Consider the following 23,586-nt stretch of genomic DNA (forward strand, 5'->3'; position numbering starts at 1 on the left):
TGCCTGAAGTAGTCGTAGGAGAACTCCTCCAGTGTGTAGGGTTTCATTCTGTCGTCGCTCTCCGGCATGAGGATCTGTGAGACCCGAACTGACTCCTGTCGCTGGTCTGGTGTCATGGTTACCAGCGCCTGATGAGTGGTGTGATATTATAATATAAGATTACTTTAATTTGACAGAACATTTCATTTAGGGTGACTTTGGGTGTCTTTAAACAAAAAGGAAGAGTCAGATGTCATCAGAGGAAATCACTCACAATGCTTGAAATGTCAGTTTAAAAAGAAATACAAATACTGTGTCTCACTTTGTTCATCACGCAGTACAGAGAAATATTTAATATCTTAGCTCAGAGGGAAAATTCCCTTCTGTTAATATAAAAGAGCAACAACTTACTGTAATGTGACTTTTTAATAAGTATGCTGTCTTGTATTTTTGTAATAATCAAACAGTTTTTAGTAGCACACAAGTGAGGTTTACACATTATATAAATATGCAGTAGATTGGAATTTTGCTTTGTTTTAGATCACTGAGATTTAAATATCAGCTGACTAATGTTTTATTCCAGCGTTTGCCACGTACTAAACGTTGGACATACCAAAGATTTGGATCATTTAGCAGATCAACTTTCAGCATCCTGAACACAGAGCTGTGTCAATAACATGAAAGAATGTAAAAGCTGAGAAGAGGAAGTCAGAGCAATAAGATGAGTTTCCTTCTGACACCAGAAGCTTGTTTGTGTTTTTTCTCACCACTATTTCCTGCTGCGGTCGGGTCATACATGGCAGGACATAGACACAGTCAGCTGGGAAATCTCCTTTCTGATTGGTCCGTCCGTTGACACCGTGTGTCCAACCAGAGTTGAGGACCTGCTCTCCACTGTCCTGGTCCAACAGGATCAGGTCTCCTTTCAGGAAGCTGAGGAAGGTGGACTCCTCCCCAACTTGTAGAAAAAATAATATTACTGATTACTACTGTACTCTACCTACTGTATGTGTACTCAGGGGAGAAGTATGAGTGCCTATGTGCACACAGGGGCAGTGTGTCTCTGTGTGTGTGTGTGTGTGTGTGTGTGTGTGTGTGTGTGTGTGTGTGTGTGTGTGTGTGTGTGTGTGTGTGTGTGTGTGTGTGTGTGTGTGTACAGCGAGTGCTCTGCTTTCAATGGTGCATTCACACCTAATAGTCCGCTCTCTGCTGCGCACCAGACCACAGTTTGTTACATTGTTTCATTTTTCAGAAGGTTCGGTTTGCGTTCACACGGGCAAAACTCAAACGGACTACAAACTTTAAACACAAGTCATGTGCTCGGAAATGCCAGACCATTGGTCAGATATTAAGGGGGTAAAAACGCAAATCCCGGCAATTTCTAGTGGAGCCTCCGCCATGGAGCATGGTTATTCTCATGCTGCTGTTAATCTGGAGATCAACAGACACTAGCGGCCCGCGCATATGATTATATAATCAGACAACGTCCGTTAAAAAACATTATTACACGGATTTGTTGAATACTCGATTCTGATTGGTCAATTCAGAACACGTGACACGTTGTTAATCCAGAACAGACAGACCGCTGTCAGGGATTTATTGACCGTTGTTAAGGATGCTCACATCTGCACAAAGAAGTCCGTTCGATTGAACTGTATACAGTTTGGCTGAAAAGCAAAGTGCATGCAGTTTGCTTTTCTAACTGACAAGACAAGAGCGACAAGAAAACAGCGGAGAAGTAACGGTCAGAAACCCTCCTTTTTACGCAGCGGTCCAGACATAGACATCAGACGGCGACACATATTCAGTTGCCATTTACTTTGGCATTAGGGCAGGGATATCTAGATACTTTCCAAGGTTTGACAGAACGAATTGTGGTACTTTTAAAGCAAGCAACAATGTTTTCAAATCTGTAATCAAAAAGCTCCTCAAAAACGCTATCGAAGCAGTTCCTGCCGTTGCTACGTTAGTTCAAACAGTAACAACGGACTATTTTTTTTTGCGGATGCATGTCAATTTAAATCAATACAACAATTTTTTTAATCAATAAAATCATTTTCTAAATCCAAAAAAGCCTTTCAATTAATATTGGGAGTCATGTCGTTACTTTGTTGAGAATGTGGTCATGTAATAAGCGGGATAATGTGCAGCGACTTGGTCATTATGGGGAAAAGAATACCTTCATGCCGATCTAGATCCCTCCGCTTCGCATCGGGCTCCTGATCAGCCTGTCGGTGTTCTTTTCCCCATAATGACCGCGCCGCTGCACATTATCCATGAGAGACGTTCTGCAGTAAGGAGGGGCGTTTCACTGACGACAGGTGTACTTACTTTTATGTAGCTGACGGAGAATGTTTACTTTACACAACACTGTTCAACACTTAATTCTGCTTTACTCTTTAACTAAACAACCGCGGATGTCTTGAAAGACTCTTTCGCTAAAGATTTTTGAAGATATCCGCGTAAATACTGCGCTTCCTTTGTTTTGGTGCGGACTGCGTTCACACCAGCAATGGACCGCTCCAGAGTTCGCAAGCAAGCGCTCCGAGACCACCTATTTTAGCGGACCAGAGTCCGGTTGTTTAGTTCACTTAAGAGGTCTCGGACTGTGTTCACACCGACCCAAATGAACCGCACCAAACGGCTAAACGCACCAGGGTTCGATTCAACCGGACTATACAAGGCAGGCGTGAACGCACCCTGTTTGAATTTACTCTTTATAATAATAATCTATAGGAATCTGAAACAGACTTAAAAGGATGTTTTGACATTTCTGTAGATTAAATGAACTTTGACTCTTCCTATTCAGTTCTTGGATTTTAAGGAAACACAAAATAATAAAACATTCACTCCACCCATTCAGGACTTACGGGGGTTGGGGTTGTCTTGCAGCGCGACCACAAACTTGGACCTCTTCCTGAGACCTTCCAGGAAGGTCACCACAAGGTCACGGATGTCCTCTGCGTTGTTGGAGTTGAAGGTGTACTCGTCTGCTTTTATTGTTGCTAGAGTGAAACTCTGACTCTGTAGCTTCCCTCCCCTGAAAGAAAGACAAGATAATATTTTGATTATCATCACCTATGTGACTAATATCAGCATTTTCTTTACAGCAGGTCAGCATCATTCCAAAACTGTTCAATTCAAATATAAAAGGTTTTCTTATCCGACCAGCTGCAATGAAGGACTGATTAGGTTTAGGCACAAACTTGGTTAAGGTTTGGGAAAAGTCAGTAGTTATTGTAACATGGTTTGTTATAAAGAAATATATGTATTGGGAGGGATGAACCCCTCTTTAATGGTCACACGCAGAGCACATAGCACACAGTGGAATGTGTTCTAACTTCTAACCCATCCTAGTACCAGGAGTCTAGTACTAGGAGCAGATAACTACCTTGTTAAGGTTAAAGGGCCATGATGTCATGGTTAAAAAAGTGAATAGCTTTCTGTAGGAAACTGACTGCCGGTCTTTTACAACAAATCTCTTTATTTTGCATTTGTTAAAAACTTATTTGAACAAAAACACATTTTTGTTAAAAGAATAAAGAAAAAGGGGAGGAATTGCTAGGGGGAGACAATTTGTAAAGGAAATAAAGTAAAATAATAAAAACATGAAGAATTGGAAACAAGCAAGTGACAGACAGAGGGAAACATAGAAAGAGATAGCAGGAAGACAAAGGACGGAAAGAGTTTCCAAAGGAGCACGTAAACTGTTTATTGACTACATCTCCCAGCATGCCTCACCTGCTGCTAGAGACTGCAGTGATTTCTGGGAAGGACAGCTCCAGGAGGACCTGCTCCTGCTCGTCCACAAAGTAAACCCCGGTCCAGTTGACGGCCACGATCAGGTCGTTTTTAGGCAGAGTGGGACCTGAGACAGAGGAGTCATATTTAAATGTATTTATTATTTTAATCTATTTCTCATTGATGTTATTGATGTCTTTTTGTAAATATGAAATGAGTGCTGGAAGATAGAGCCTGATATCTAAGAATGTATTTGCCAATGACAGCTCCTCTTGAATGAGATAAACTGTTCTCTCTTTGTTGTTGCTGTATCTGTGGTCAGGTGTGAACGAGGCTGCAGATTCTCACCTGAGAACTTGAAGGCTTCATAGAAGCGAGAGAACAGCAGAGGCCACTTGTGACGAGCGAAGTCCACCACCTCCTCCTTCACCTTCTGAGGGTCGAACCTGTTCTGGGTGTAGATGCCCTGAGAAACATGGAGAAAAGTTTCCTCTTTTAATATGTTCAAAGAAGGAGAGATAAGATGTTTCATTTGCCGATGGACATAGCTCCAATATGTACAGTGTGGCATCAAAAAGTGTTTACTGAATATGAAGAAACTGTTAGCATTATGTTGGATTTAAATGAGACACTTTTATTTGAAGTTTAGATATTTTTGCTTTAATGACATCCTTACATGAGCCTATACCTTTCTTGCATTTTCCTCTCATTTAATAATGTTTTATTGTCAGAGTTTATAGATGTTTTATCTTCACAGTCTACTGTATATTTTCTACTTTTTAATGCTGCTTTAATTCTAGTTACATTTCTAGTATTGTTTATTTCTACTCTTTAATGTCTACTTATGTACAATACCTTGTTTTGCTTGTTATGCTGCTGCAACGCAAACATTTCCCAATTTGGGATCAATAAAGTACCTCTTATCTTATCTTAATAAAAATCAATGAATTAATCTGAAACCACTGAAGTTTAACAAATCCAGCCTTTTTTCTGTCAAGCAAACGTTTTAATATTTCAAAAAGATACCTTTGATGAGTACTAGCTTGCATCAAAAAATAACTTCCCTGTGAGCCGAAAACGATAAGATATATTTTTGGGTATATCTTCACGTACCTATGAAGCAAAATGTATTTCCTCTCTCACAAGAACACAGTGGTACGGCTGGCTGCTCTGTGTGGTTCAGCAGCTGTAACGTTACTGTATGTTCCCTATCTGGGTTCAACATGTAAGCAGACATTTCATTGACAAGACAAGCTGCCTGAACTTCTGGATGAAATTATAAGAGAGTAGGATTTCTCCTCTGAGAAAACATGATGTTAACATTTCACAGTAATCCATTTGATCAGTTCTGGGTTTAAGTTTAAGTCTGTCTAAGTTTAAGTTCCAGTCTGAACCATAGCTCTGAAAGAGCTTCCTGGCAGCCTGGCTGAACCTGTGAGATAACTGCAGGACACTGCTCCCACCTTCTTGTGAGCGGCCATGATTAAATGAGCCCATTTCTCCACCGTCCTGGAGGTGCTGATCTCTCTGTCTGGGATGTAGGAGGGGATGAGGCTCAGCAGGCGCTCCAGGAGTATTTCTGAACCGTAATCTACGTAATACTGCTGAGAGGCCAGCTCTGCCAGGTCATCCTGAGGACACAGACAGACACACTGTAGGGGAGGAAGCTCGGACACATCATCCTATAATAGAGCAGCAACTAACTGAAACCAAACAACACTGTGAAGGCAAGGGGAATGTAGGTCAAGAGAACTTAGTACTTTAGATCAATGCCTGGGTTCTTTCTGGTGCACGGTTTACATATTTATTATGTTGTGTTTATTTATTCTTATATGTTGTTTCATGATGTATTCAAGATGCCCTTTTAAACAAATAAAACATTTCCTAAGTGACGAAGTCAACTAGACACTTTAATATACATTTAAAAAAGAAAGAGGACTACTATTAAGCCCTAGTTTATATTCTGGAAAGCTAATTTGAGGGATAATTCAAAATGTAGGAAACCCTTATTTGTTGTCTTCTGAGAGCTAGAGGAACTCTCTCATAATGTGTGATAGAGCCAAGCTAGCTCCCATAGTTCAAGTCTTTATGCTAAGCTACCTGGATGCTGAGTCTAGCTTCATACTAAGCGGCCATGAGAGTTGTATCAATCTCCTTTTCTCTCAGCCACAAAGTGAATAAGCCTCAATCAAAGAAATGAGGACGCACCCTGTCGCAGCGGTACTCTCCGAACTTCACCCCCCTGACGGTTTGTTGGTAGATGAGGTTGGTGGCGACCTGGTCATCCCCGGGGTTGTGCCAAGGCGTGAAGATCTCCTTCCTGAAGAACAGCCTCCAGGGGGCATTCCTCTCCTGGGCGCCCTGCTCCTTGGCGTACTGCTCACACTGCGACACAGCGTCCATCACGTGGTCGTTCCCGCTCCCCAGAGACGAGACCTGCAAAGATTCATCACTGCTGAGGCCGAGACTACCTGGGTTTACTGCTGGGTTAGTTCCTCCAGTGCTAAATGGTATGATATGTTTAACTGTCATACAAAATGTATCAATAAACATATTCAAAACATTGTAGTTTCAGTTTTACTTGGCCAGTGAGAACATTTTGTCTTAATTCTTCAGTATATATGATATATGTGTAAGGGTTAAATCACTCATAAATATACTGAAAAATAATTGCTATCTGTTTTTTTTTCAACAAAAGTTAAATTGCTAAGGTTAAAATGTGTTAGTTAACTTACACTCCTTCTTCCTAATTTAAATATATATTTTAAAACAACCTATAATAATACAATATCTTCAAAGATTTGTTGAACCTAGTTGAACCCTGCTTCAATGAAACGTCCATTCTCAGAGAGTGCCTGGCTTCAGTTGTTCATTCCACACTGGTGAGAACAAATAGATGTTTTGACCGGAGGGGGCTTAAGGTTTCGAGGCCCACCTTGTCAAACAGAGCGATGTAGAGAGAGAAGCCAAAGCGGTCCCGCAGGTTGATCTTGTCAGACAGCGCACTGCAGAGCTCCATGGCTGTGGTGGCCGAGTCGGTCAGCAGCGTCTTGGTCGTGCCATCCATGAACGTCACCGGCAGCATGATGGGCTTCTTCGACTTGGTGGCCTGGAAAATATTCCAGAACTTAATGTTTCCACTATCTTTCATTTTACGTCTATACATTATTTTCCTAAATAACTCTGATGGGTGTGTGTACCTGCAGCTCCAGCCAGGACGGAGGTTGTGTTCTCGTCCCGTTGACAAATGTCCGTCTCAGCCTCTCTTCACAGTACGGAGCGTAGCCCGGCGGCCCGCTGCCGATGAAGTTCCTCAGGTACTGGAGGTAAAAATACAAAACACAAAAGCTGTAAATTGTAAACATACAAATAGCAAACAACACAACCGAAAATAAGATGAATTCCTGAGGTAGCATTCAGACGGCATATGTGGCTGACTGGGAAATACAGGGCTAAGACTGGGGCTCAACACCACAGCTGAGGCCAGATGATCTCACAAAGATATTCATGTCTATTCACACTCTTAACTTAAAAATGTGGTCCTGGTTGCTCAATAATCTCCACCATTCGACCCATAATAAGGGTTTTACACTCTGTAAGGGCTTTACACTTTGTCCAATAGTGCGTGGGTTTTAAAAGATAATAAATGAATGGTAATGATTCCTGCATATACCCTTATTAAGCTATAAAAAGGTAAACCTCTTGAATTGTAGATGTAGAGGATCAATTAAAAAAAAGACCCGACAGTGATAAGAAAATATGTTTTTTAGGATGTCTCCCTTCTGTATATTTAAATTGATAATAAAATGAAAAAGTGTCCTGACCTTGAGAAACTTGTCTGACGGGGCGAAGCAGCCGACACACAGAGAGATGAGGATCCAGCCGCGAGCGTGAGAGCTCTTAGACGGGTTCTGACTCAGCTGCTTACAGATCTGACAGTAGATCTCATCCCTGCCACACACACAGAAACACACACACACACACACACACACACACACACACACACACACACACACACACACACACACACACACACACACACACACACACACACACACACACACACACACACACACACACACACACACACACACACACACACACACACACACACACACACACACACACGCATCAGGTTAGAGGTCATATTAAATCTACATGTATACAGTGTATATACAAATATACAGACAGATACATACTGTATGTAGAATCTAATTTCCAACTGACAAACACGTTGGAAAGTGATTAAAATGTACTTAAAACAATAAAACTGGCTCAACAGTGCAACGTCAAAATAGACCAGTGTCGCATTTAGATTTTAAACATGAGGCACCTATGTCTATTTTACACAAAAATGTCTCAAATTGAACTACCAACATACAGTACAGGAAATGACTTATTATCCTTCAATGAGTGAACACATATTTCACAAGTCGATCACTGAAGAGCAACGTTTATGTGTACATTTGGGCAACTACAGCCTCACAGTGTGGGTGTGTGTGTGTGTGTGTGTGTGTGTGTGTGTGTGTGTGTGTGTGTGTGTGTGTGTGTGTGTGTGTGTGTGTGTGTGTGTGTGTGTGTGTGTGTGTGTGTGTGTGTGTGTGTGTGTGTGTGTGTGTGTGTGTGTGTACCTCAGTGCTGGTCTCAGGATCCCGTTGCCGATGATGAAGTGAAGTTTCTCAAGGTTGGATGTTGGCCTGTCCTCCAGCATGCTGTTGCCGTGGAGACCATACTCACCATCGTGTAGGCGCTTTGTGACCTGAATAGAATCAAACTTTACTTTTGTCATTCTGCTACCTGACACCTACAGATGACCCCGTCAGAGAGGACGTTTCCCTCACCTCCTCAGTGATCTTGGACTTCTTCTTCAGGGTGAGGGACACCAGTTTGTGCCGGGTGCTGTTCTCTTTGTGGCTGTCAGAGTGAGGCGTCTGCAGAGAGACACAGATCAGAGACTAACAGATGCTCCTGCTGGCACCACACAACATGCATACGCAATACACACTCTCAGACTAAAGTCGAGGGCCTAGGAGAGGTACAATACATTCTTCACATTTTTCACAACTCAAAGCAGATATCACAAAGAAAATCATTATTATTTATATAAAATGAATTATATATCTCAAGGTTATAAACTTTAAAAAGCTTGAAAGTGTATAAGAAAGTTGATGAATGACCTTCACCCTGATATTCAATATCTTTGGAGAAACTAAATGTATTTTACTTTTTAGAATGGGGACAAGAGGTAAATGTGTTGTGTGTGCGAGTATATCCAAAGGGTTATATATAGCAGAAGAGGCAGCACTACACAGAGCGGCTCCAGTTAATCATTGATACCCTCCTCATAAACAGGGTTTGAGTTATGTGGGAGCCAATAGGAGCTGAGCTCCCATAAGGAGGGGTCTGATATGGGTCTGAGCTTCCATGAAGCAGTGAAATCATACATCTGTGTGTCTTATTACCAAAAACCATTATTTTTATTTTTTAATGTGTCAATGTAATGAGTATTATTTACGTTAACGAGGTAAATAGGCTAAAAGAAAAACATGTTTTCCAAAAGAACTACGCATCTCTTGATGACAATATGCCTGCACTTCACCTCCAAGGTGCGCAATAAATTATTGCGCAATCTATTCCTGTGAGCGTGCCGTGCGAGCCGAGATGATGTGTGTGTGCGTAGTTTAACCTTTTCCTATTTAAGCTTGTAGCAAGTAGAGGGCTGCTGGTGTGTCGCTGGTGTGTCTCTGTGTGTGTGTGTGTGTGTGTGTGTGTGTGTGTGTGTGTGTGTGTGTGTGTGTGTGTGTGTGTGTGTGTGTGTGTGTGTGTGTGTGTGTGTGTGTGTGTTTGTGTGTTTGAGTGTGTGTGTGTGGTGTTTGCATGCGTGCGAATGCGTGCGCGCACGTTAGTTTTAAAGACCCCAGTTTATAACTCGAACCCTGCTTATAAACCACTCCCCTCCCACCTCCCTGCCTCACCTCCCCCTCCCCCTGCAGCGCCTGCAGCTCTCTCTTGTACGTCTTCTTTCCCAGCGTCTCGTAGATCTTGGTCATGACCGGGATCTTCTCACTTCCATCGCTGATGGCTGTGTGGTACTTTGGCTCCGGCAGATCTCCCATGAACCTCAGCACCGTGATCCACACCGCCAGAGCCGCCTGGCCGGGACATGGAACAAATATATTTATTTATCAGTTCATCACATGAAATATGAATGTTGTGCTAGTTGCATCTTTGCTATTGGTGGAGAAAATAAACACATTTAAAGAATCACTGACTTCAAATTGTATTGTTACCTTAGTGGTGCAATGAAATAATACTTTCTTTTACACAAGTACACATTTGAGGTACATTATTTTAGTATTTCCATTTTATGTAACTGTATACTTCTACTCTAGTACATCCAAATATTGTCCTTTAAACTGCACTTCTTTTGTCTCATTTGACAGCTTTAGTAACTTTCCAGATGTATTATAATGTTTCACAATCTTACTGTACAGTTAGAAATGTAAAGTAATGGTTTCATTTATGTGTCGAAATAGTTCCCCTACTAAAAGCTAAATAACTATTTAAAATCTTCTTATATCAGCTATAAAAATGCATCTTTACAAAGCTGAACCAATTACTCCTTTAAATGTTGTTTTGGTTATGGTTCTTGTATTTATAGTAGTATCAAATTGCAGGCTGGTCAGAGGTCAAAGGTCACCTACCAGCTGGTCTCCCTCGTCGTCGTGGAACAGCAGAGGTTGTTTGAGCGGCCGTCGAACATATGTGTGTGTGGTTGTGCCTTGGAAGTAGGTGGCGGCAAACTTGGCGAACTTGTACTCCGATAAATCCTCCTCTTCATCGTCCTCGGGCAGAGGAAGAGCCTCGTCCAGGTCCTCCTCCTGCAGCTCCCGATGCGTCCGCTCCAGGTCCTGCAAAGACACATCCAGACTGAGTCTTTGGTGCTTAAAATTATTTCCAATAAGACTCTTCCTCGTGATGAAGCATTCATCTGACAAGCTCAAGATAATTATGAATACAGGGCACCTAATAATTCAACGGTTAGACTCTCCAAAACGATTACTGGACATACATTTTCCCACTTCCAGATACAGGACATTTCTTGTCCTTCCTCCTCACCAGACAACATGCATACATAACCCCTCTATATCTCTACTCAAAGTATCATCAAGTATACAAATGCAGTGTTTCCCCTACCATTGTCTTGGCGGGGCGCCAAATTGCAACTAAAGTAATCTATCTACGGTCACTTTTCACATTGAACATGTGCTCTTTTATTAAATCAACTAAACGCCTATGTTATTTATCCAATGTCTGTGCATGCTTCAGTGTCCACTGCTTTGCGTATTCACATTCTCCCCCCGCTCTGTTTCTGAAGGAAGGGGCTCAGCTCCGAGCGGAAGAAATGAGGAGAACAACAAAGTGTAAAAAAGTCAAACAAATCTGCATTATTGCCCCGCGCTCTGCTGTCTGCCCGTTTGTGTCCCCCCCCCAGTTTCAAATTCGTTTATTATTATTTTTTCATCTCAAGCCTTTATCGTCACGGGAGAAGGACACACAGCCTGCCCGGGTGGGCGCGCGCGAACGCGACAACGAACGTAGCGTGCGCATTCTAAAAATAGCTCACAGATGGTGAGCAGGTACCGCGGTTTTGAACTACAGTATTGAATTTGACAGAAAACAACAATGAAACGCCAGCAGAAGAATAGTCTAATGCAGGGGTTTTCAAAGTGTGGGTCGGTGAGCCTCCCCTCCGAGAACATAAGAACAGCCGCGCCCCCCCTCCCAATTATTATTGCTGTTATTATTATTATTATTGTTGTTGTTGCTATAATGCAGGGGTATTCAATTGCATTTCAAAGAGGTCCAGTAAGAGAAAATGTAATTAAATGCTCTGTTTTCGCTGTCTACCTTCCGCCATTTGAAATTACTCCGACTGTTTCTCTCCTCTTGTCTCGTCTCTGTGTGTGTGTGTTTGAATCTATCGTGCTGACTGCACCAATTTGATTGGCTGAGTAGCGTCACCTCCTTAAAACATTAAACAATAACTTTTTTAAACCTTTTTATTTTTATGTTTTAAACATATTGTATGAAACTCCCCCACTACATGGACTATTCCTTGCACCCCTCTAGAATAAGTCCGAATGGTCTCAACCATATTGCATCAGTAACGTGCACTTGTTATTATAACAAGATCGCAAGGACACTGGTAGCGATCGGAAAATTGAGTGTTGTTCAGTTTGTGTGTTGTGGAACATGCGTGTCCGTGCATGAAAATATACCACACACCCAATTACAATTGCATGTTCAATTCACTACCCTGGAAGTTAATAAAGTTGTTAAAGTTGGAACAGCCTGTGGACAGCCGTTCTTTCTTGCATGTCAGTCGCCGACACCTTCTTACAGAGGACAGGCACATCTAGCTGCAGCACGACCCGTATATTTCCGCACGCCATGTTCTCAAGACATATTTTTTTTAACATTTTCTACATGGTGGATAAATCCTTATATGCTCCCGGCAACACACTGAACGTCAACTTTGCCTCCTTATTACACTGACCCCTACTTTTGTGGGAACAATGAGTCTGCGTCTTTGATGCACAAAGGAATAAACGCAGATCATACTCTGGCTGCAGCCTTTACCGGTACTTGCTTTTGATCAAAGTCAATGCGGAAAACCTGCACTCACACAGGTAGGTGGAGGTGAAGGGAATGAGCACTTTTACAGCCTTTTTGGCGAGGTGGGGGAACTAGGTCTCCACAGACAGCCACAAGTGGGCAAGTGTCACTTTACTCGTCTTTTTCTCGTTCTTTTGTGTCTCACGCTGCGCCTCCCCTGAAGCTCTGGCGCCCCCCAGGGGAGGCGCGCCTCACACTTTGAAAACCGCTGGTCTAATGAGTTGGGTGAAAAAAAAGACAGGAGATGTGAGTTGGTTTATTCAGTAAATTAGCTCAGGATAATTGGATGTTCTGTCTACACCTGTTGATGTGAGGCTAATGCAGGATTTGCTAGCTTGATGCTACCGGCATTTAGCGGCAGTTACTCAACAAATTGCCTCTTAAAATGTATCGACAGCAATGTATGACAAGCAGACTGCTTGTTTAATGTTAGACTCACACCAATAGCTCAATATGGGGGGGTACCCGAGCAGCACCCTGCCAAGGCAGTAAACATAGGGGAAACACTGAAATGCATACATAACCTAACCATACCGAGAAACAATACAGAACATTATAATAAAATAGAACAAATTGAAACTAAATATTAAGGCGAAAGGCATTTCAAATCCTTTAAACACAGTTTAAAGACTGAAAGTGAAACATGTTGGCTTGGAAACTAGGAAAAGAACAAAATAGGAAATGCATGCATTTGAATAAATGTTTTTATTAGATTTTGAAGACATTAGATACAAAGAAAACAATGAGGTTAATTATTAGCAGATCAATAATAACAAAGAGTTACAATTATTTTATTAATTTAAAAAAATGTCATTGTCAGCAAAATCATAATGCAATTTATAGTTTGTTTTCATTTTGCGGAGGGAGAGGAAAGTGTGTCATGTTCACCTCAAAGCCGGCGGGGGCTTGTCCCTCCTGTCCGGGGAAAGAGGCGGTCGTCCCCAGGAAGCCGAACATTTTGTCCACCATGTCGGAGTCGTTGACGGGCTCCAGACGGGCCTTCTCCATCTGCTCAACCATCTCCTTCTTCCTGCGAGCCTCCTCCTTCTCCTTCTTCTCCCGCTCTGCGTCCTCTGTGGCCAGCTGGGCCAGGCGCTCCTGGTGAAGTCATAAGACCGATGATAGAAGATAAGAAGAAGCAGGAATCACCAGCATATCAATTCAAATAGCCATGTCTGATCCCATTGTTTGGTAACCTGGTTTCTAAGACCTGTAGAATCTTCTACAAAGAAACATATCCTGCACTACCAATCAAAAGGCATTACAGCTTGTTCTCAGACGATAAATAAACAGGAGTTTTGTTTAAACAAGAGCGATCTGGGTTGATCTCCCACCTGGTGTTTGCGCTCAGCTTCAGCCTTCGCTCTCTTCGCAGACATCTGGTTCCTCAGTTTGGTCTCTTCCGCCAGACGCATCTTCTCTGCCTCCAGACGCCTGCGGTACTGAAGGGCGAAGAGACAAAACACTGTTTGAAAGAACGACTAGTCAACCACCAACACCGACTCAAGCTGCTTGTTCTGTTGACATCTCAGTCCAACATTAGAATGAAACAAGAAGCGAATCCAGCCAAGAGTGTTGGGGGGGGGGGGGGGGGGGGGGGGGGGGGGGGGCAGGTTCAAATGGAGTGATGATGAGAACAATAGCTTCAGGGAAAGAATGAAGTAATCACTTGAACACAAAAACAAAAGAAAACCCCTGATTAGAGAAAAATATAAGAAAACGGTACAAATGAATTAACAAATGCCTTGAAGAATTGCACAAATTAGTAATAAAGGACTGATTTATAATCTCACTAAAGATTTACATAACTCTTAGCTACTGTCAGACTATAAACAACAAGATCAAATGTTCAGGATTCAGTCATGGGCATGTTCTCAAACTGACTGTGAGTTGGTTCATCCAGCAGACTGCTAGCTTCTGTGTGGAGCAGGCAGGTATTTCAAAAACACTGCACCACTTTAAAATGGTTCATTAGTGCAGTATACTTGGGTAAATGTAATTATTTCCAATGTAGATGTGCATGTGTGTGTGCTCACCTCTCCCTTCAGCCTCCTGTAGAGCCGGCGTGCGATCATACCTCTGGTGTGGGCCTGGATGGTGATGACGGCCCACAGCCGGTGCCTGAACGCGCGGCGCACCAAAAAGCCACGACAGCGCCCCTGGAAGCCTGTGATTCGCTGGCGGGCCACGTGATACGACGCACACAACTTCCTGGAACGAACCAGAGCCTGGAGGCGGGAGAAACCTGCTCGCATCTACAGAGACAGAGACAAGAGAAGAAGAAAGATATATTTTCCCTTTAATGCATCCTTTTAATGCATCACAATCATCATGATGTGATGACAAGCACGACGTTGACCTGAATGCTCAACTTCTGTTTACACTTTTGTAATATGTGATTGGTTGTGTGTGTGTGCAATAACAGAGAGGCTCTCACAGCTCCATAGTTCTTCCTGCACTGATACCCTCTCCATGTCTTCTGGATCAACACAGCTGACTTCCTCATCTTCAGGAAGTTAGATCTGATGAAAGGAAGTTACAGATCGGAAATGACTTTTGTTTGAATCTTGAGATGTCAACAGTTTATCACCAACTACGAATCAAAAGCTGATCAGTGGTTTTGGAGAGTGACACATCTGGATGGGTCAATTTCCAGTTTCATGGAAGGACTGGTTCTGAAAACCTACCTGTCCTTGAATCCTCTAACCACCTTCTGGATGAGGATGACCTTGTCTGTGATGGCTTTGTCTCTCTCGATCTCCAGCAGCATGTCGTGGTGATCCTACACAAAGAGAGAGAGCTAATAAAGAGAAACAACAACAAAACGCACCCTCTGCTGCTTTGGGTCCTTAAGTTGAGGCTGTCACAAACACAAACACATTTTTTGAGTTGTTTCTGGATGTACTTATTGTACAGATAACTGTACAGGGATGATCATCCATTATCAAAAACTATTTATTTGTTTAATTCAGCGCCATGGGGGTTTACCCTCTGGAAAGATTAAAGTATTGAAGATACGAGCTGTCACACGTTTGTATGGACTCATTATTTTAAACACACAAAACTGTTAACAGTATTTTTGATTTGTCAGCAACACTCAAATATTCCAAATGTAATTTAATGTGCAACTTTGTGCAAACGTTTAGAGAATAACAAAGAAATTATAATTTGAGTTAAATACTGGGTGTAACTCAAAACTCAATGTAGGCTGCAGGGGTGGGCAAACTTTTTGTGGCTCTGGGGCCACTATGAGTCTTAAAATTTGACAGACGGGCCGGGCCAGTAGCAGATGGTGGGAAAGTGGCGGCTGATATTGCATTCTTTGAAAACAGCAACGGTTTCTTGGCAAATACGACATACAGCCTTATATCGCACTTCGGTCGGAAAATATTTAGCTGTCCACTCCTCATTAACATTGTCGACTTTTCTTTTTTTTGGTCCACTCAGAGTTACAGATGCAGGTTCAAAGGTGAATTAGGTTCAAAGGTGAATTATTGCGTCATCGTTTGCGTCATGACGTAACCATTTACGTGCCTTCTTATGACCCACACGGCGTTTTACGTCGCTGATTTTCTCCGCAACACCGCTCACAACAACATCAATAGAGGACTGCGTCGGGTAGTTTTTAATCATACAAAAGTAGATTAAATTAAAGAACTACTTCTCCAACCTTATACCTTTCTCCAGAGTGCCGTGGTGCATTGTTTATTAATGTGGTTCAGCTGCTTTACTGCCTGCTGCAGCGCTGCTCTTCCACCGGAGTTTAGTCTGCTGTTAACTCACGGCAGCGGCCGCTGGAAAGTCTTCACTGTCCGACTGTCACAAGCAGTTGATAAATATCCCCCATCCCCATCAGTGAATGTGTTTTAGTCTGAAAGCTGTTTGGCATCACAACGCTGTTATGAAAGTTTCTCTGACATTCTGCAGGTGATGTTAGCATAGCAACCGAAGCTAATCAGACTATGTTGACTACTTACTGGTTATCATATTGTGCCGTTTTCTACACGCATATTTTACTGGCGTAGTTTTCGTCATGATTTTACTTGTGATGGCCACATGCAGCCCATGTATTGATTGCATCCGATAGTTGCAATAATACAAAAAAAAAAAGGAAAACGTCTGCCTCTTCACAATGGTCAATCACAGTGAACGGATGGTTATTAAAGTAAGGTAAAATAAACAGAATCAAACTATGCCTGGTTAGTGTTGCCTGACTTTATACAAGTGTTTTTTATAAGTGTGTGGTCGCGTTCTAGTCACTTTGCTTAGCGCTACTGCTTGTTACAACTTGTATTCGCTGTACTCGACATGAACTGTTATTGCTCAAGTTAATCTCGACCCCCTTCAATGTAAGCGTGACGTATTTGGTTCTTAAATCTTGCCGGGTTGCCGAGTGGGGCCAGACTCCATCAAAGGTCAATTGTGTCTAGAGTGCGCCATCGAGTGAGATCAACTGAAATGCCGGGTATTGCAGGAAAAAGACAAAATGTATGCGGTCTTTACTATAATTTGGACAATTTTGTACCAATATTCTGCAGGCCGGATTAAAAAGCCCAACAGGCCGTATATGACCCGCGGGCCTTAGTTTGCCCATGCCTGCTATAAAGGGATGTATCAGATTATACTTGTTTTACCCCCAATATCAAGGCGCATTCCTTTACATAAATGTCATAGCCCCTGCATTACAATAGGCAGGAAGTCTCTGCTGATTGTGTGAAGTACAAACAGCATGATTTAGTAATCCCTCAGCTAAAGTTTACTCAAATACCGCATTTAAAATCTGAAGAACTCAGTATGCATCTAGACCGGGTAACGGCACTACCTATTGACTCAGCAATCACGGCAAGTTATATTCTTGTTTAAATAGACTTCTCTGTTTCATTTATTCTACTCTGTATAATTGTTCTGTAGTTATTGTAGCTGAAACTGCGCTTTTGAGAGATTTTAAATCTCAGATCTGCTCAACAGAACCTGTTACACAGGTCTCAGTGGGTCACTCGTCTCAACCCTGCATTAATAGGCAGGAAGACTCTGCTGTCGCCCATCAGCTGAAGAGAATTAACTAATTAGAGGGGCGTGGCCCCACAGCTGTGAGAACTCAGCAATAAGGTGTCCATTTTAGGTAGCTTTTTCCTGGAGCGTCAGCTTCAGACAGACGAAGACATTGGAGTCCTGCGGGAGTAAGACTGACAAAGACATTGGAGTCCTGCGGTAGTCACGAGGGAGGCAAAGAGGAGGCAAATCCTACTTTGATTGAGCTAATTATCTCTAGTATTTTATTTTATTTGTTTTTTTAGCCCCTCATGCTATAATCATGTGTATTTTCTCCATTCCTGTTCATGTGTCTTCTCGCAATTATCAGTGGCCCCGTGTATCTCCTAATCGATATAACTGGCCTGCACTCGTCTATCCCACATGCTCCACTGAGACCCAACATCTAGTTTCAGGTGGCCTGTGGAACTGCCAGTCAGCTGTTCCTAAGGCTGACTTAATCTCTGGCTACGCTTCTCTGCAGTCTCTAGATTTCCTTGCTCTCACGGCGACCTGGATTACTCCATCCAACACATCCACCCCAGCAGCTCTCTCCAGAGCATATTCCTTCACCCATACACCCAGACCCACTGGCAGGGGAGGTGGCACTGGCACTCTCTTTTAACTGCCTTTGCTTTCTCACTGTCTCCATCCCCACCAACTCATAAAGCTGGCAATGTCCTTGATCTCATATTCTCAAGAAACTGAACTGCTTCTAACATCTCTGTAAACCCGCTCCACACATCCGATCACTTCTTCATTTCATTCTCTCTACCCCTTTCCAAACATAACAAACTAATCTCTTCTCATCCTGCACCTGTCCGCCGTAACCTTCATTCCCTCTCCCTCTCTACCCTTGCCTCATCGTGCTCTCAGCCCTCCCTTCCTCTGACTCGTTCCAACTCCTGCCTCCAAACTCTGCTGCAGAAACCCTCCCCTCCATTCTCTCACCCTCTCTGGACTCTCTCTGTCCTCTCACATCTCGGCAGGCTCGTCAGTCCCCTCCTGCTCCCTGGCTAAATGACGCACTGCGTGCTAATAGAACCATCCTTCGGGCAGCAGAGCGGAAACGGTGGAAATCCAAACACCATGACGACCTCCTAACCTATCAAGCTCTCCTCTCCTCTTTCTCTGCTTCCGTCTCTCAGGCAACAAGCACTTTCTTTCAAGATAAGATCCAATCTTCCTATTCCAATCCTAAAAAACTATTTTCCATCTTCTCCACCCTCTTGGACCCTCCCAAAACCCCTTCCCCCTCCTCCCTTCTGTCAAGCGACTTTGTTAACCAACCAAAAAAGGTTGAGGATATTCGCTCTTCTTTTTCTGACTCACCAGACCCTACCTTCACCCACACACTGACCTCCTTCTCCCCTCTCTGAGGTGAGGTTCTTACCCTCATTACCTCTGCCCGTCCTACCACCTGTTCTCTGGACCCTATCCCCTCAAACCTCCTTCAGACTACCGCTCCTGATATTCTACTGTTTCTCACCCATTTCATCAACACTTCTCTAACTTCTGGTCACTTTCCAAACAGTCTCAAGGAGGCAAGAGTAAACCCTCTCCTAAAGAAACCCACTCTCAACCCGTCTGATGTTATAAACTACAGGCCTGTCTCTCTCCTCCTGTTCCTGTCTAAAACACTTGAACGCGCTGTCTTTAAACAACTCTCCTGTTATCTCCATCAGAACAACTTTCTGGATCCGCACCAGTCTGGTTTCAAGGCAGGTCACTCCACAGAAACTGCCCTCCTTGCTGTCTCTGAGGAACTGCACATGGCTAAAGCAGCCTCCCTCTCCTCTGTCATCATCCTTTTGGACCTGTCTGCTGCATTCGACATGGTGAACCATCAGATCCTCCTTCGCACTCTCCAAGAACTTGGAGTTTCAGGCTCTGCACATTCCCTCCTCACCTCATACCTCAAAGACCATACCTACAGGGTAACTTGGAGAGGGTCCGAGTCCGACCCTTGTCAATTAACTACAGGGGTCCCTTAGGGCTCTGTTTTTGGTCCCCTCCTCTTCTCCTTGTACACAAACTCGCTCGGATCAGTCATTAGCCCGCATGGTTTCTCATACCACTGCTAGGCTGATGATACCCAACTAATTCTGTCCTTTTACCGCTCAGAGAACCAGGTCGTCGCACGCATCTCTGCTTGTCTCGCTGACATCTCTCAGTGGATGTCTGCTCACCACCTCAAGCTCAATCTTCCCCGACTCAGACTGCAAGGAATCTAGGTGTGACCCTAGATAACAACCTGTCCTTCACTGCAAACATCGCTGCTACAACCCGCTGCTGCAGATACACTCTTTACAACATCAGGAGAATACGTCCCCAGCTGACCCAGAAAGCCAAGCAGGTTCTGGCCCAGGCTCTCGTCATCTCATGCCTAGACTACTGCAACTCCCTCCTGGCTGGTTTACCTGCATTTGCCATCCGACATCTGCAGCTCATCCAGAATGCAGCGGTTCGTCTGGTCTTCAACCTTCCTAAATTCTCCCACACCACGCCGCTCCTCCGCTCCCTTCACTGGCTTCCAGTAAGTGCTCGAATCCACTTCAAGACAATGGTACTTGCGTACCATGCTGAGAAAGGATCTGGCCCTTCCTACATCCAGGACATGGTTAAACCGTACACCCCAGCACGTGCACTCCGCTCTGCATCGGCCAAACGACTCGCTGCACCCTCGCTCCAAGTTCCCATCAGCAAAAACACGTGGGTTTGCTATCCTGGCTCCAAAATGGTGGAATGAGCTCCCCATTGACATCAGAACAGCAGATAGCTTGCACATCTTCCGGCGCAGACTGAAAACTAATCTCTTCCGACTCCACTTCGAGCGATAGAATTACTAACAAAGCACTTATATACTAACAAAGGACTGGCTTATCTAAAGCCAGTTGAGTAGCACTTGAAATGTTTGGCTCTATGAAACCTGATGTACTTACATTCTGTTTTCTTCAAGGTTGTATCTTCCTGGTTGAATGTACTTATTGTAAGTCGCTTTGGATAAAAGCTTCAGCTAAATGCAATGTAATGTAATGTAATAGCTGCCAACATTTCAGTCTGGACAGAGTCTTTGAATATGTGATGGAAGTGAATTGTGATTCTGAAGACAGGACATGCTTGTCCAGATGTGACAGCTTTCCAGACAGGACGCCTAAAAGAACACAAACTGCTTCTATTTCTTCGTCCTGTGATCTGTCCATCCGTCCTGTCAGAGGAAGTGTGGGCACTGCCCTGCCTTCACCTCCCTGCACTTTCTACTTCCTGTTCTGCTTCCTGTCCAGCCAAGCAGTAAGACCTGGTAGAGATAGCCAGAAATCGAATGGGTTTTTGTGAAAATACACGTGACTTATCAACTCAAACTGGGGCTGTAATGTCTCCAATAACTTGTTTGCCATAGGTTCACCCTGTTCAACAATGTTCCTTTTTATTGTATAAATTACACAAGTGCAATTATACATTTTCTAAAAACTGAAAATATCTGAAACTGTCTCGCATTGTTTTCTCCAGGGAAAGCTGTGCTGCATTGTCATACTGGAAATCTCTGTTCAAATGTGAATGCAGGAGACACACTGTGAAAACAAACTGCTGAGCCTAAACCATCATCAGCTGATGTTTTTATTTAACCTCTGGGGGAAAAGTGAAAGTTCTGTGTTCATGGCAACCAGCAAACAGTAATGCCCTGGCAATGACTTTAAGCCTCAGGACTACATCTGTCCTGAATGGGTGTGAACCCAACACACCCAATTTAGAAAAAAAAGGTTATTTTCTCAACCTCTTCTGTCTTGCATTAACTAAGGAGTATTGTTACTGAACCACACACACACACACACACACACACACACACACACACACACACACACACACACACACACACACACACACACACACACACACACACACACACACACACACACACACACACACACACACACACACACAGTGCTTCCGTCAGCAGGCATGTGAAGTGGGAACTCTGACAGCAGAGCCTCACTTTATTCCCAGCAGAGGAGCAGCCAGTGTGTAAAGATAACTTGGTTTCACACTATGGATGCCGACTGAGGGTACAGAGGGAACAGGATAACCAAACAGGGGGAGTTTCAGATGGAAAGACGTCTCCTGGGGGGTATACTACGAAGCAGGATTTTTGTTTAGCCGGCTAACTTCAGGGAAAACTCGGGGTTTCCGGTCCTACGAAGCTGGTTCTCTTTTTAGCAGGCTAGATCTCCATGGTAACGTATGCTGTGCGGCTAACCTGCCCCGTAGCAGGTTAGGTTGCAGGCTAAGAGCTCAACTCAGTGAAAGCACTGCCTGCTGACCAATCAGAGCTCAGTGTGCGGAGTTTAAAGCGATCAAGTCATATTACAGGAGAAAGGAAACACAGAAATGCTGCCGTTGCAGGAAAGACGGCCGGCAAAAATCACCGACTGTGTGAACGTGAACATTAATAGAATATCACCTCCCATCTTCAGAGCAATCTGACTATTATAACATTAGCGTTAAGAAAGCTTACTTAAATATCTGACACAACATAAGTAACCGGATCAGAGTAACATTAAGTAAAGTCCGCGGCATATCATATCATGTATCATATATTTCCTTATCTGAGTCAGCTGAGCCGTATCTGGCCGTGCAACACTTACAGTGTACTGTATGCAGAAGTATTATTTTAAGCAACACATTAAGTTGACGAAACATTCGAGACAAATGTAATTAAAGTCAGATCCACTCTTGTCTTAGACAGGCAGTGATATGATAAACCTGTTAATGTACGCATTCAAACACCTTTTCTTTGACCAGCTGTATTCATCTTGCAGGTGCAACTATGTGGTTTTTATCCTGGATACAGTGTTTAAGTCATGGATGTTTAAAGTTTAACTTCTTCATATGTCTAATTATATAGTTGACTTTTCATTCAGGAAGTATGACGCTGCGCTGTCAGTACGCTTCTCCATGTTTGTGATTGGCCGAATGCTCCAAATAACACCCCTTTCATGTGAACGCGCACCTAACTAGATAGGGCACGGCTGGCTTGAGCGATCCACTTATCACCGTTTAGCGAGACCGCGTATTTTTTGGATTAGGCCAACCGGCTAACTCAAACATATCCAGGTTAGGTTGAACCAGCTTCGTGGTACAGGCCCCTGGTCTACCAAAACTCACAACAGGTATCCAAGGATTCATGCTGCATCATGTCACTCTGCTGGTGTAAAGTAGTGAGAAATATTGTCTTGGCACACATTAAGCCCCCATTACACCCTGAGCGTGGTTTAAATGCCACAGCCAGCATGAGTATTGTTGCTGACCTTGCTGAATCCTCTTCTTATTTGCTACTTTCATTGGATATATCATTTTATCCTAAAAGGTTATCAATGATATTTTCAACTTTATTGGAAAGTTGATAGCAATTCAGGTAACAGGAGTGAGAGAATATGACAAGTGTAAGAAGAGACCCAACTGGAGTTAAATTACCAATATGACGTTCATCTTAATTTGACCTCAGAAATCCAACATCTATAAGCTGATCTTCATCTCATGAAGAACAGATGGATGGGCAGATGAAGGTTGACGAACATATACAACTGTGTTGATGACCATACTTGCATATTTTCTTTTTTAATTTAAGGTCAGTTTGGATTTTCTTGTACCTTCCACTAAAATATGATGCAATCTGTATTTTCATGTGAAGTCTAAAAAGCAGAATTGTTGTCAAACATCTGATTAAAAAGATTAATAGACGATATTTATAAAAGATAATCAAACAGGTGTTGTTCACCATGACTGTGATGAGTAGAGCACTGCAGCAGTACCTTGAGGAAGATCTTGGTCTTTCCCATCTGCCAGTCATCATCTCTGCCCAGCACAGCCTCCGCAATCCTCTGACACGTCCCCCGCAGGTCCTCCTGAGGGCCCACACAGAGGACATGTTGGACACACTGAACACACCCCTGCTCAGCTACAAGCTGTGTGAGACTGAGAGCTGAAGGCAAATGCCAGCATGCTAACAATTACTCACTAAAGCACAATATTAATCAAGCACTGAACATATGCACTGTTAACCTCAAATAATAATAAAAAAAGGAATAAGTATGTATCCCCCATTTAAAGGCAAACCAGAGGACCCAAAACCTTATAACAATCAGAGGGCAAATGTAT

General features: G+C 43.2%; 3 protein-coding genes across 3 annotated transcripts in view; 2 read left to right on the forward strand and 1 right to left on the reverse strand.

Moving 5' to 3' along the window:
- The window catches only part of LOC307035547 (glycerophosphodiester phosphodiesterase domain-containing protein 4-like), a 67,646-nt gene extending 63,511 nt beyond the window's left edge, over window positions 1-4,135 (forward strand). The window contains exon 6 of the mRNA XM_079675026.1: window positions 4,043-4,135. The gene's annotated coding sequence lies outside the window, so the exon portion shown is untranslated. The remainder of the gene's footprint in view (window positions 1-4,042) is intronic.
- LOC307035543 (uncharacterized protein) overlaps window positions 1-23,586 on the forward strand; it is a 234,091-nt gene that overhangs the window by 77,223 nt on the left and 133,282 nt on the right. The gene's annotated exons all lie outside the window — the stretch shown is intronic.
- The window catches only part of myo7aa (myosin VIIAa), a 116,252-nt gene that overhangs the window by 18,274 nt on the left and 74,392 nt on the right, over window positions 1-23,586 (reverse strand). The window contains exons 20-39 of the mRNA XM_079673771.1: window positions 23,241-23,333; window positions 15,087-15,181; window positions 14,837-14,921; window positions 14,436-14,654; window positions 13,734-13,841; window positions 13,288-13,497; window positions 10,425-10,631; window positions 9,696-9,872; window positions 8,562-8,651; window positions 8,352-8,479; window positions 7,545-7,671; window positions 6,921-7,040; window positions 6,656-6,829; window positions 5,929-6,156; window positions 5,184-5,351; window positions 4,069-4,186; window positions 3,721-3,847; window positions 2,850-3,019; window positions 747-937; window positions 4-128 (exon numbers count right to left, since the gene is read on the reverse strand). Of these exons, the coding sequence (XP_079529897.1) occupies window positions 4-128; window positions 747-937; window positions 2,850-3,019; window positions 3,721-3,847; window positions 4,069-4,186; window positions 5,184-5,351; window positions 5,929-6,156; window positions 6,656-6,829; window positions 6,921-7,040; window positions 7,545-7,671; window positions 8,352-8,479; window positions 8,562-8,651; window positions 9,696-9,872; window positions 10,425-10,631; window positions 13,288-13,497; window positions 13,734-13,841; window positions 14,436-14,654; window positions 14,837-14,921; window positions 15,087-15,181; window positions 23,241-23,333 (2,960 nt within the window). The remainder of the gene's footprint in view (window positions 1-3; window positions 129-746; window positions 938-2,849; window positions 3,020-3,720; window positions 3,848-4,068; window positions 4,187-5,183; window positions 5,352-5,928; window positions 6,157-6,655; window positions 6,830-6,920; window positions 7,041-7,544; window positions 7,672-8,351; window positions 8,480-8,561; window positions 8,652-9,695; window positions 9,873-10,424; window positions 10,632-13,287; window positions 13,498-13,733; window positions 13,842-14,435; window positions 14,655-14,836; window positions 14,922-15,086; window positions 15,182-23,240; window positions 23,334-23,586) is intronic.

Source organism: Notothenia rossii (genome assembly GCF_949606895.1).
Source record: "Notothenia rossii genome assembly, chromosome: 4".
Classification (NCBI taxonomy): Eukaryota; Metazoa; Chordata; class Actinopteri; order Perciformes; family Nototheniidae; genus Notothenia; species Notothenia rossii.